Consider the following 13789-nt stretch of genomic DNA (forward strand, 5'->3'; position numbering starts at 1 on the left):
ACCTGCCTCGATGCATCAGGTTTGTGAAAGAAAAGTACTTTCCCAGAAGAAAATGTTAAACCAACGAAAGAAAGAAAAGCATTTAATTGCCAGTATTAATGGGCCACAATTCCTATTGCAGAGTAATGGTTAAACGGTCAATTACCCAAATCACTAAAACGATGCGATGCATTTCATTATCGACCAGCAATTAGTGGATGCTGTGTACATGCAACCCTGCAGCACCCACCCGGCAGTCAAAACAGGGAAATACTGTCCTGTCGTCGACACACTGGATCCAACCAGAAGATATTAGATATCTGTCCGTCCTCCAACCGCCAGCCTGCCTGCACGGTACCCCTGAGTCTCTGTACAACACACACTCACCGTAGACCACCATGTAGTTGCCGATGACGGTGGCCGAGTGGAAGGCCCTCTCTCTGGGACCTGTGGCCGGGAAACGCGAACGAAATGCCGTCCAGAAGCGCTGGTCGACGTGGAACGCGTCAGTGTTGTTCACCCTCACGCTGAACCTTGGATAGGGCACAGGGAGAACAGAGGGTTTTCATACTTCACTGTACCTGTGCAGTCTCAGTCAAGCAGTGGTAAGGCAACTTTAACCCACTAAGATCAGAGGCTGAATCAACAAATACCTTCAAAATCAAATCAGTAGTTCAACAAATAACTTCAAAATTAAATCAGTAGTTCAAATTAAATCAGTAGTTCAAATTGAAGATTATTCAAAGTCTTTCAAACACTATCAAGATTTGTTTTACTTTACTTTACTCTACTCTACTTATAAATTAAAAATAGCAGGTGTACAAGCTCGCAGCATGGTACAACGTGATGCGCAGTTAGCTTGTTTATCTGCTATTTTTGAATAACCAACTCAAAGATCGAATATAATGACACAGGTGCTTTCCCGGGTTTAATGGGTTAATTATGTTAGAAACTATGACAATGATAAATATTTAAGTATCAGTGACTAGAGGGGCTTACTAATTTTATTGCACTTTTTCATCTTATGTGAACATTGACTAACGACTACAATGGGAAATTTCCCAAATTACCAAAATGCCAACTCTTTTATGGAAAGCAAACTGTGATATACCCTCGTTCGTAATTACTTTCATCCATAGCTATACATACACAGTGGTACACTCCAACAGCACATGTCACACTCACACACACACACACACACACACACACACACACACACACACACACACACACACACACACACACAAACACAAACAGCAACCTGTTGTCTAGACTTTAACTAACTACGCGCCTGTGCACCAACTGTGTGTATGTGTACCTGGCAGTGGTGGGCCTGTGGCCACCGTAGACCAGCAGAGTTCTGGAGGGGCTGTGGAACACCATGGAGTGTCCAGCGGTGGCGGGGGGCTTCCCCCCTGTGGACTGAACCGTCTCCCACAGCCCCGAGCCCAACAGATTGAAGCGGCAGAGAGAGGACGAGAACATGTCCTCCTCAGTGCGCCCTGCGAAATGTACAAATTCTAAGTAAATGTTTTACTCTCCCAAGTGTTCTCACGCACGCACGCACGCACGCACGCACACGCAGTCACACACACACAAACACACACACACGTGACAATACCTCCAAAAACATAGAGATGGTAGTCCACCACAGCTGCCGCGTGATTAGCCAGCTTAGGAGCTCCAGGCGAATTTGACAGGCCGAGCTGCTGCCAGTCATCCTGGGCAGGGCGGTACATCCAGACATCGCTGGCTAGAGTGCCGTCGGCTAGCTCGCCCCCGAAGATGACCATATTACCCTTCCACTCCACTGCCGTGTGGGAGTGACGAGCAGCCTGAAGCAGAGGAGGGGCGGGCAGAAAGCCAGGAGGAGAATGAGAAGTACATTATGGTGATCATGATGAATGAGTGCAATTGTGTTCAGAGTGCAGTGCACTGCAGGGATTCAAAACAAGTCTCACAACTGAAAGGTTTTGTTAGGCCAAGTCCCAAACTGCAATTTGTGAAAACAGCGTGAAAGGAGCCTGTCACACTAGTACTCTGTTTCCTAAACAATTAGCACAGTATGTTAAATGATGATGTTTTGGCATTATCATTCATCATTATCACTTCTGTTCCTGCTATTCTACATATAACCAATAGTTGAAGAGGCGTATTTATTTTCAGCATACGACTGTACTTACAGGGGAGTGACCGTAGGACCTGTTCTCCCACTGGTTGGAGGTGAAGTTGTATTTGACCAGGTCGCCTAAAGCTCTGTTCAGGTCAAAGCCTGAAACATATCACATAAGCAAGATTATTATTAAAACAGGATACGTGTTTTATTCTAAAGGAAAAAAATCAAAATAAAAACTTGACCTTGAATATAATACACCACATCCTTATGCTGAACAAATTATGTTATGCGAATACATTGGAGCCTGTAAAAAGACAGGTCTCTTGTTCACCACCAAATTATAAATGAAACAAAGTCAATAAAAAATAGATTCCTCGAGTAAGCACTGTAGGCTTCTCACCTCCAAACATATACATTGCTCCAGTAGAGGACAGGTAGACTCCAGCAGACCCTGTCCTAGGGGGCATGTAGGGGTCACCTTCACTAACGCTCCACCACTGCCCCCCTCCGCTGTCGTCACGGAGGCCAAGTTGGCAGCTCTGGCCCAGGAAGCCTGAGCTACACAAACAGCGCTCTCCTTTCTGAAAGACAAAGAGCATGAGTAACAGCTGAGTGGCAAAACCCAAGCCCATGTCAAAAGCATTTTACAGAACCAGAAGATGCAGGGTTTCAAACAAAACTTGTGCCCTAAGAGGCTCACAGAGGCCTCATTCAGGTATACTGTATCTCCCAGACTGTGGTGTCGATTATGTCCACATGCAACCATTGGAAATGAAATATGTCGAAAACTGTATTTTTGTCCATTTAAGCAATTCTACCAAGAGTCCATTTCATAAAGGCATTACTTTAATAAACATAAACAACACAAGTAATTCTGTATTTACAACCAAAATAAGCCTATTACATTATGCATCACAAAATAACATTAAACACATTATGTACTTGATGTACATTTCTGTACAATTATCTCCTCTGACCTTGTCACACTGGCCGTGCTGGGCGCAAGCCTGGGAGAAACAGAGAGGGCTGGTACAGTCCACACCTCCCCAGCTCTGGTGGCACTGGCACTGGGAAGTGGCTGAATCACAACGACCATGGCCCCCACAGGCTCCGGGACACAAAGAGAAGGTGTAGGTGGCATTGAAGCCCAAGAGGTTGTAATTAGCATCACTGAAGAGGTGGAGCAGCATCTGATAAGGAGAAGGAAAGGGAATAGCGTTATTCAACATGCATTCATGAGGACAAAATTAACTTTATTCACACATGTTCTTAATTTACTCAAAGAATCAAACAACTACAATATATTAGTAACTAGGCTATGCTCATTGCTCAGATAGTCCAATGCTGACAGAATAAGGCAAATAAAAATGCAAGCCTGTTAACTCATTTCATCAATGACACTGTATGCCTTCTGACATAAAGAAAGTCTCTAGTCTAAACCATTCGAAGACAGGGAAAAGACAAAAATCGAGAGATTTTAATGGTTGTTATCACCTTGCCAGACTTGGCTTCCATGGTCTGCGGCAGAGTGTTGCCACTCAGACTGGCCAGAAGAGGGCTTTGGTATGAGTCTCCATCGTACACAAATAGGTAGTCATAGGTACACTCTGTGTCCATGAAGGTGAAGTTCAGGACGATGCAGTGATTGTTGGTTGGAGCTAGCAATACAAACAATAGGTGTGAGTCTCAAACTAACTAAATATATTACAAACAAAGTAAATATATTACATATCTATAAAATAGAAGTGTATTCCCTGTGAATTAAAGGAATACTTTGTGGATTAAAATGAGACCAATCTGCTATTTTTTAATTGCCAAAGCTTAAAATAGGGTTAAACAGATTTTGATATTATAGATATAGGCTATATATAGATACTAACACCCTGGGGGTCTCAAAGTGGATCCCACTTTGAGAACCACTGCTATATATCACTCTATATAAAATGTGTTGCTTATTAATTTACCTTTGATGAGCCACTCGCAGTTCCCATTGACAGAGTAGTTCCCTGGCCCATCTGTGACGTAGCCTGGGGGTCCCCTCAGCACCTGCCTGTGGCCCTTACAGTCCCCTGCCCAGCATCCAGGGCCCCCGGCTAGCAGCAGCACCAGTGGCAGCAGGGACACAGGAAGGAGGGAGGCCATCCTCACCACCACCTTTTGGAAGAAAGCAATAACTACAAGTTAGGCATTTAGCAGGCGCTCTTAACCAGAGCAACTTACAATAAGCAAGGTAAACACATACATCCCAAATGCAGAGAGACAGTGTAGTGCCTCAGTAAACTAGGATCACGAGTAAACCAAGAACCTAAACAATTACTATCAACTAGATGAGTTTGCAGTTGTTATGCGTGACGGCAGCCGAATAATAAATGTTCAGATAATTCAAATCAAACATTCTGTTCAGCAACTACAAGGCAGTAATAACATGCAGCAATAAATTATAATATAGACACTGTAAACTAATGGGAAGTCGAAAAATGGGGCATGGTGTGTGCAAAGCCATCAGAGGGTATGGCAGGTCCGATTATGTCTAGTTATGTTATCAGCACCAGTAGAGTGGGATCTGATTCTGGGATAACATTGTTTTGGACCCGTGACAGTGAATTTCATGTTTCATACTGATCCAAGAGCCAATGTGAATATGTGAAGGGAACACAGCAGGGTTTTCACTACAGGCCTGGCTGCCAGGAAGGCTGATGCCAGCTTTATGGAACTATATTGGAACATTCTGACATTTGCAGGTTAACAGTCCTCAGTCTCATTAATACCATTATAGCAAGTACACCTGGGACAACAAAACATACATGCTTGCTTCTGCAGGCACGTTCAATTTCATTTACTAATAAATTATGTGTATAATAACGTTGGAGGAAAAATGGATGCCTGCAAGCTGCAATGCTGCTGTCTCTTCTTGCATTAATGAAAGCTAGGATGGTGATAACAATTATCAAGCTATTCTGTTGCTACAGAGATACGTGCTGCAGTGCAACATACTAGCATCAACAGAAAACAAATGCCACAACCCCCTTGAACGTTTATTCACCTAGTTAATAGTAGCAAGTAACCTCATCCACTGCCAATGCATATCGACTTGGACATCGATTATCTTGCATGGGTAGCTTTCTAGCCAACTACACGGTCCATGTAGCCTACTGTGCAAACAACGACATACGCATACTGCATACATACATAGAAATAGGGGTTGTAAGATATTGCAATTCTGCACGTCGCTGCTACAGTGAAGCGAGGGGGGTAAAAACACCTAGCAGAAGATAGATAGCCGCAGGATATCACAGACCAGGGAGACTCGGAGAGAGGCTATAGCTAACGGTAATAACGGCCACATTACTCACCAGTCCCCGTCTCTTCGGGCTCATTGCAGATTTACATTTTCGACGAAGAGCTTCACCACAGAAGCCAACAATTCGTTCGCTGGTTAGCAGCTAATGCTGCTAGGCGACGGTGTTGGGAGTGGGTTCACAAACACTGACTACACAGCAGCCTGTTATTGCTAGCCAGTTAGCCACCGTCGTTAGCCAGCTTGGCTAGATCCAGATGCGCAGTACCAACGTTAAACAGGCAGCAGCAAACGCCATAATGTGATAACTTATATGTCTTCTTATTGATTAATTGTTAATAATGTAACGATTCAATCGTGTGCCACGGCATTATGCGTTATGAAGTCAGTACAGTAGCACCACAACCCCTGCGGTCCATCTCGGGGATATTATTATAGATGCCTCTTGTTTTGGTGATGCAGTCCAGTCGTTGCCAACACAAAAGGCAGACCTTTAACTGTTGTGGTTCTACACTGCCATCTACCGGACATCTCTGACCTTGTTTTCCACATCTGGTCGCAATCCTGACCTGTGTAGTACACCGTTTACTACACACACAAGTGGTACAGACATTATACCGTTATGAGTAACACTTGCAGATAAGGTTCATGCAAAATGCTTAACTAATACATTAGTTAAGCATTAGTTAATAATTATTTCATGAACCTTATCTGCAAGTGTTACCAAGTTATGTGTGGTGTGGAGGAGGGGGGCAGTGACTTGGCCAATTACTGCTGACCCGCCAACTGGAATGTAGTGGTTGTTGAGGGTTGAAACACTTTAATGTACGGTATGTAATGTAACACGCAATGTAATTCCATACTAAAAGGCGTTTTTTTTAACAATATATTTATTGCGTTTTTCTTTTTTTTAACAAACAGACAATACAGCAAAACAATACATAATACATCAGACAATACAATTACTTAAAATGAAAAACAAACAAACAAAAAGCAAAACAAGAACATACAGTACATACATAAATACAGTATAATAAAATAAAATAAGGGCACTTATAATGGTAACAACAACAGAGTCCTTATGGCCACAAGACCAAACAGCTGCAGAGAATACAATTATTTACATTTCTTTGTAGTTGTTACGTCCCCATCAAAGAGGTCCAGGTGTTATTTTGTGCAAAAGCTCCTTATTGGCTATTTCCCCTACCATAAGCCCATAAATGAATTGCATTCATCGCTCAAAATTATATATTTTTTGTATATATCCTCTCTTCATAATGTAAATAATAACCCAGGCGGCACACTTTACTACTTATTTCGATGGGAATAAGCAAATTAGCACAACACCCCATACATCCCATTCAATTCAATGCAATTCATTGAGGGCTTATGGTAGGGGAAATAGCCAATAAGGAGCTTTTGCACAAAATAACACCTAGACCTCTTTGATGGGGAAGTAACAACTACAAAGAAAGGTAAGAAAGCCTTTTAGTATGGAATTCTCCTTTAAGCAATATTACACGAGAGGGTTCTTTATCGTCATTAATGCATGCCTGCGCCCTGCGGTGCCGCAGGAGTTCCAAAATAATGACGATAAAGAACACCCTTGAGTGAAATATTGCAATTATACAACAGTTACCCTTAGTTAAAACTAAGATTTTTTTTAAATGACAGATGTAGCCACTGACTACGACCACAAATGTCCCAAGAAACTAGGTAGCCTAGCCACCGAGTCTGCCGCACTCTGAGAGAAAAGCACAGCTGAATTCTTTGTTTTGATTTAGCCGTTCCAAATTCAATATCGTGGTTAAAGCATGGCTGGAAAGCCGTTTCAACCAATCAGATTCCTTCCTCAAAACCATACAGATTGGACAAAACATTTTATTCACTATAAAAAAAGACATAACAAAGCTTTAAGTAGTGCCATGTTACCCGATTTGACACACTACCAAAAATATTAGCTGTGATAAAGAAAACAATTTAATAACCTTTTATTAAAGAAAATAATCACCTTATACAGTGCACAAAATGTATCCAAAATAATCACAGGGATCAGAGACAAAATCAGCAGTCAACAAATACAGCAAAGGTAATGGAAACTGATTCTAGTTTCTGTCCTGTTCTGTCTGAGTACCTTGAAAAGCATTATATAAAATTTGTATGTATTATTATTACTAGTCCTTACCAGTTCTGAATATATGAACAGCAAATTATGTTCGCTAGATGGGGCAGTAGAGTACTCTCTACTGCAGCATCTGGCGGAGTCAGGTTAATATAAGGAAGTGTAGGCTACAGACAGAATGACTGACTGACAGACAGACATTTTTCGGTGCATTTATAGATACTGTAGATCCTGTTTGTTTTAAACCGTTTTGAAGATTTAATCCAGATCAAAGCTTGTTTTTCCTGTGCATCCTGCATTTTCTTCATGTCTTCCCGGTCAGACGACCTAGCATGGTTTAATGTCCTGAGGTCGTCTAGTGTAGTATTTCCAAAATAAAGTAAAAGTATATGTATGTATGTATGTTCGTTCACTGGCTACAAACAATACTATTTAACTGGAATATAGAAACATAGATCCATAATCAGCTAATTGCAATTAATTTGCTTTTTCCATTTATTTGTAATATTCTGTATACACAGCTGGATTAAATGAACAGAAATGAAATATTTCATTATTTATAATATATATTATTCATATATTCAGATGCTCACATCAATATCCGACTCAGGCCCCAACAAACACTGAGCATGATGTTTCTTCATGAGGTATGAATAGAGATCTTTCCTGGTGCCAGAACCATAGGTGTGCTATGGATCCCAGGGCCAAACAGTGGGAATATTTTTTCATTGAACTGACAAGTCAAGGTACACAGATGCTTCGACGTCTCACCATCCCAAAATGACACCTCGTTCTTATCCATATTCAAGCTGACCCGGACACGCTCTGGCGGTTTCTCTACCTTCAGTTCCTTACGCTCTGGGGTCATGACACTGTATATCCCCTCACTGTAGCCGATGGCCCACACACCCCGCTTTGTGGACACAGTGAAGGTCTTCTTTCTGATCAGTGACTCTTTGCACACACCAAGGATCCACTTGGGATTGTCGCCAACAATTACATCCCATTTGTGCCTGCCGGCAGTGAAGCCCTCGTTACCCAGGACAAAGACACAGGGATCAAACCGTTCAGGGTTGGCGGGTGCCACTGCCACCTCCTCCTGGATTCCTTTGAGACTAGTCAGGTTAGGGTCCAAAGCCAACCAGGGAGAACTTGTGTTGGGGTCGAACACCACTGGGTCTGCAAAGAATGAAAAAGGTATGAGCATGTTTGGTACCTTTCATGGTTTCATGTGTGTAAATGTAATGGCCATTTGTATAAAAGGCACTATATGAATGCGCCATTTACCAAGAGAGGAAGGGAAATACCCAACACTCACGTTTGGTAAACTTGACTGAAAACTATCCCCAGCGCAGTGTGATCTCCAAATTCCATGCAGGTGCTTAAGGAACTATCGGTATCCTTGTCAGAATTGAGATTCCCAAATATTTTCAGATCTATGCCCAGCTGTCACAATCTACAAGCTTCACCCTCAACAAAGGACTATACTCACTATAATTGATATGAGTCTGCATGTCCTTCCAGATCTTGAAGCCCAGAGAGCCAACATGTTTTGCCATGTCCAGGAGAGTGTCCTTAGGGTGCTGTGGATTTCCCCACGTTAATTGTGCCCTAATGCAAGATAAAGTAAAACTTTGTGAAGATGGGGAGTGTATGCAGCACACAGACACACAATTTCCTTTTAATACACACATTATTGTATTTTATAACCCATGGGGTGCCATTTGATTCCTTGAATCAGTGTCAAAGTATCTAAGGGCGCTTTCACACCCAAAGTTCGCTTAGAAGGTCCGGATCAAGGACACACAGGACTTTGTAAAGCGTACCAAATATGTAAACAAGTGACACGTGGACATGTTACGCGAACCAAATAGTGAAAAAAAGAAAAGGTAATTTTACGATGGAGGGAAAAAGAACATGAGGGGAAATTTTTGGGCGCAACCTTCAGTCACACGCTATATGCGTTTGCGTCTACTCTACTATTAAAATCAGACAGCTAACTGTCATATCGATAGTGATCCCCGTAAAAAAGACATGCTTTTAGAACTAATTATTAATAAAGCCTCATAACTGCCGACGCCCGTCCTGTATTTAGTCCTCTATAAAGTCTGAATGCATTCACACCAGTACTGTGGTTCGTTTGGAAGCGAACCGAGTCTGGCCTTTTTTAGCGGACCATGGTTCGTTTCTTTGATCCGTACCAGAGTTCGGATGCACGTTCACACCAACCGAACCAAAGGGGTAAGCGGACCATGGTTCGTTTTAAACGAACCAAACATGTCCGGTGTGAAAGCGCCCTTAGTGTCGTCACTTCTGTACGTGTCAGTCAGTGAGTGTATGTTAAAATGACCTTCTATTAGCCTGGTTCTAGTGTTGCAACCATAGACTGTTGCAACCTAAGTTTCCTGTTGCACAATCAAGATTTTAACTGAATTGTACAGAAGTCATGTTAAGGAGATCGACGAATCGAAAGATAGGCTACATAAAAACCTGGGAATGGAAGTTTGAATGCATTTGATAGCGTGCATTCCAAAAGGAGCTTGGATTGAATATTAGGAACAAGCATAAATAAGACACTATTTCACCATTTCAGCATCATTGTATATTTCATGTTTCTAATGCCTGTCCAGTAGACTAGACCAGTCTCTAGTCTAGACTAGTGACTATACCAACTACACCACTGTGCAGGGTCTTTTGAAGTGCTATTGTCCATTTTTGTAACTGCTTACCTCATGGTTAAATCCGAATATTTCTGAAATACAGACACACAATTTTAAGTTAGTAGCATATGGTAGAAGAAAAAACTAAGAATGTTTCACATTGCAATGAAAAACAAACAAAAAAATTGAATGTCTCTCGTTCGTAATAAATAAATGTATTGTGGTTTTGGGGAGTGGTTTAGTCTAATTGTTACAAGTTCACTATGTCACTTTTACATTTTTCAACTGCCTTGAGAGTCCCATTTTCTCTGACATTCTAATGTGTTGAGCATGTAACTTGCTCTGGCCACTGTTACAACTATTTATGTTCTCTTGCAAATAAAGAGATATTCGCTCTCTAGAGTAAGAAAGAAACCCTACTACTGGTATTGCAGAACGGCACACAATGTCTTATTCTTGCCATTTTTACTGAACTTACCTTTAAGAACAGTATATCCTTATCCCCCATTTCCTTCTTGATGGTGTCGATGTTATCTGACATGGCCTGGATGTCGTTGCTAATTTTTGCTATCATATTGTCCAAGGCCAAGATCTTCTGCCTCTCCTCGTCAGCCAGGACCTTGAGACGGACGGCCTCTTCTGTCTCAAGGACTTTATGGAGTCTCTCAAACTCTGCCTTGATCATCTTCTCTGCCTCGCTGGCCTGGTGCTGTGGTGGGAGGATAGAGAGAAAAAGCTGAAACAATGCTCATAGACTGACTAAGCTTGGCATTTGCTTTGTCATAGCTGTGTTCTCGTTTTTAGCACATTCCATTCCATAGTTTCCAATAAGTAAAAGGTATCAGAACCGAGCTACAGATGATAAACTTAGGATACGCACATACAATTTTAAGACAGGGGCTTAAATCAGGCTTAATTCTTTTAAATGCCGAGTCAACCCCCGTCCGCATGCACAGTACTGCTTCCGTAAGATTTCATGGGAAAACATGGTACTGGCTGACTTCATAAGCTTTGTAAGTGGTTGTTTCACCCCTATCTTCAAAATTGTACAGTAAGTGCCTATTTTAAGATTATCATCTGTAGCTCAGTTCTCAGTCTGATACCTTTAATTTTCAACCGCCGGGAATAGCAGCAACTACTATTCTAGAATGTCTGTGATCATTCATATACTTCGTAAATTCTGTATCACAGGCATAGATCGGTTGCACCCGCTCCTGGTAAAGATTAAACATGCGTGGCATAAATGTGATAAATGCTTCGTTTGTACTCACCCATTAAATAATTCCAAAGACGTGGAGTGAAATATTGTCCTCTAGTTTCATATCCATGTGAAAGTTCTGGCACAAACCCTGTATTTAGTCAAATATCTCCACTTTTTCACGAGCTGCACCCGGACGGCTTTCTCTCCAGGCGAGGGGCCCGGAATGATCGATGGACTGAATTTACCAACAATTCCTGTTGATTACCACAAACGCCATCATAAATTGACCAGGGAATCACAAATGTTTGGGGCACACAATTGGCAGGTGGTGTGATTAATTACCCAGCACCTATCTCAAGGCAATTCACCTGCCAATTGTGTGCCCCAAACATTTGTGCTTCCCTGGTCAATAGGTGATGATGTTTGTGATGATCAGAGGACGTTTTGTTTAATTCAGTCCAGCTGTCATTCCAGGCCCCTCGCCCGGAGAGAAAGCCGTCCGGGTGCAGCTCGTGAAAAAGTGGTGATATTTGACTAAATACACGTTTTGTTCCAGAACTTTCACATGGATGTGAAACTAGAGGACAATACCTCACTCCACGTCTTTGGAATTATTTAATGGGTGAGTACAAACGGAGCATTTAAATCACATTTATGCCGCTGTTCTACCACTGCAACCGCAAGTCATGACACTGATCTATGGCTCCTGTATGTGGAATACAGTACCAACTGTATGTAACAACAAAGGCATTCTAGGGCTACTGCTATTCCTGCCAATATCAATAATGCCATACTATACAAACCATAACCATAACCAAACAAACTTGACAAGACAACATTACCTTGATGCATTCTACCGTGTTACAGAAATTCTTTTTCGTTTTCATGAAAGAATCCAGTTTGCTTTCAAAAACCTGGACTTTATGTCCCAGCTCCTCCTGCAAAGTAGAATAAAAACAGTAATAATCAAAAAGGATTGCAATTTTTTTTTTGCAAAATAAACAGTACAATAATTGATATTTGTAACTGAGAATCCAATCCAATGTAGGTAGGCTGTAGCCTGTAGTATATTATGTCTCCGTTGTCTCCTATAGTCCTATAGCAGTTTTATTCATCTTTGAAACATATCGCCACCGTGCACTTCGGAGTTCGGCCTGAACGGAGTGTATGTACAGCTGTCTACCATAGAGAGTGGAAGAAATGCTAAGGGACGATGAAAAGAGCTCAACCGAGGGGGTTCCGAGAGGGGCTGGGTCCCAGGGAGAACAACCCAAATATTGTATGGGATAATGGGAATCCCTGGCTGGCACAAACTATATTTTCAGACGGGGGGATCCACCGTCCACGTCCATATTTTAGGGACTCCTCGACTGTCGACATGTAAAAGTTTGAGAACCATAATAACATACGTCTCACCTTACAGAAGGACGCCGCACTCGGGATCGGCAGGAGCTCGTGTGAGCCGCTGCCATGCTGTGCCACACATTGTACACAGATGGGCTGTGTACAATGTGTCAGACAGAACAGGGTGAGCTTCAGGCGGTGCTGGGGACAGTGCTCGGCGGTTTCCAACGGTTGTTTGGGCGCTGGTTTTAACAAAACCCTCTCCTTCAGGAAGGTCTCACAGGCATAGTTGAGCGCCCTGTTGGTGATGGGCTGCTGTTCTATGCACTCCACCCTGCATACGGGACACCTCTGCCTCTGCTGCAAGCTTCTCTCCAGACATTCTCGGCAGAAGCTGTGACTGCAAGGCAGGAGCACCGGATCCCTAAAGACGTCTTTGCAGATGGGACAAGTTAAGTCCTCCTGGAGCGGAAAGGAATCCTCTGACATATTGTCATCGAAATCAGAAGTGTCCATGCGCTCAGCCATGATGGCTCTAGTCAGAAGTCAGGAAATGCCTGTTTACTTTCGCTCTCTTAACAAAATGGCTAACTTCTCGAAGAGAAAACTGACAAAGTATACGCGCACCCGGCCACCGGTCTCATTGATTTCCTAGCCTCTATGTTCCTTGTCAAGACAAACCTAAATATGATTTTGTTTGCCAAAACGTAACGTTTTGGAGAGCGCTACCTTGCTATAAGTAGTAATGTAAGTAATAAGTACTACTGTACTCCTCTACTCTAGTAGTTCCCCGTCCGACGTGTTTGTTATGTATGAGCTAAGGACAGTCACGTGACTAGCTTCCGGACCGGTGGTCGCGGAAGTTTTGAAAATCGAGACAAACGAGAAATACAAGAAAAGTGATTATCAACTGCGCAGACTTGGTTGTAGCCTTAAATCTCGGCGACTCGCTTACCCAGACTCGCTCACTCCAGAATGGTGGTTAATTGGTGATCTGCCGAAATATGTGACCCTCTTGCGGAGTTCACATATAACTTACATGGAGGTCTTAAGGGGCGCGTTCGGAAAT

The 13789-nt window shown here is 42.5% G+C and overlaps 2 protein-coding genes across 3 annotated transcripts in view; both read right to left on the reverse strand.

Annotated features, from left to right (window-relative positions):
• megf8 (multiple EGF-like-domains 8) overlaps positions 1 to 5854 on the reverse strand; it is a 29639-nt gene extending 23785 nt beyond the window's left edge. For both annotated transcript variants that reach the window (XM_080769151.1, XM_080769150.1), the window contains exons 1-9: positions 5449 to 5854; positions 4060 to 4249; positions 3590 to 3753; positions 3073 to 3285; positions 2496 to 2676; positions 2163 to 2251; positions 1601 to 1814; positions 1298 to 1481; positions 367 to 512 (exon numbers count right to left, since the gene is read on the reverse strand). In XM_080769151.1, coding sequence (XP_080625277.1) covers positions 367 to 512; positions 1298 to 1481; positions 1601 to 1814; positions 2163 to 2251; positions 2496 to 2676; positions 3073 to 3285; positions 3590 to 3753; positions 4060 to 4249; positions 5449 to 5472 — 1405 coding nt within the window. In that variant the 5' untranslated portion in view covers positions 5473 to 5854. The remainder of the gene's footprint in view (positions 1 to 366; positions 513 to 1297; positions 1482 to 1600; positions 1815 to 2162; positions 2252 to 2495; positions 2677 to 3072; positions 3286 to 3589; positions 3754 to 4059; positions 4250 to 5448) is intronic.
• Positions 5855 to 7355: 1501 nt separating this feature from the next.
• On the reverse strand, positions 7356 to 13518 carry LOC308318431 (nuclear factor 7, brain-like). Its single transcript, XM_080767986.1, has 6 exons — positions 12793 to 13518; positions 12219 to 12314; positions 10654 to 10884; positions 10245 to 10267; positions 9008 to 9126; positions 7356 to 8694 (listed from the first exon to the last, which is right to left on the reverse strand). The coding sequence occupies exons 1-6, from the start codon at positions 13246 to 13248 to the stop codon at positions 8156 to 8158; spliced, it is 1464 nt and encodes a 487-aa protein (XP_080624112.1). The 5' UTR covers positions 13249 to 13518; the 3' UTR covers positions 7356 to 8155.
• Positions 13519 to 13789: the final 271 nt, after the last annotated feature.

The sequence above is a fragment of the Protomyctophum bolini genome (assembly GCF_963924005.1).
Source record: "Protomyctophum bolini genome assembly, chromosome: 7".
NCBI classification, from domain to species: domain Eukaryota; kingdom Metazoa; phylum Chordata; class Actinopteri; order Myctophiformes; family Myctophidae; genus Protomyctophum; species Protomyctophum bolini.

Bases quoted from the DNA above. Each gene is read 5' to 3' on its own strand.
- LOC308318431 (XM_080767986.1), bottom strand. From the start codon at position 13,248: ATGGCTGAGCGCATGGACACTTCTGATTTCGATGACAATATGTCAGAG. The intron at 10,885-12,218 runs GTAATGTTGTCT...CTCCCACCACAG, and splicing joins ACACGGTAGAATGCATCAAG to CACCAGGCCAGCGAGGCAGA. The intron at 9,127-10,244 runs GTAAGCAGTTAC...ATCTTGCATTAG, and splicing joins TATTCGGATTTAACCATGAG to GGCACAATTAACGTGGGGAA.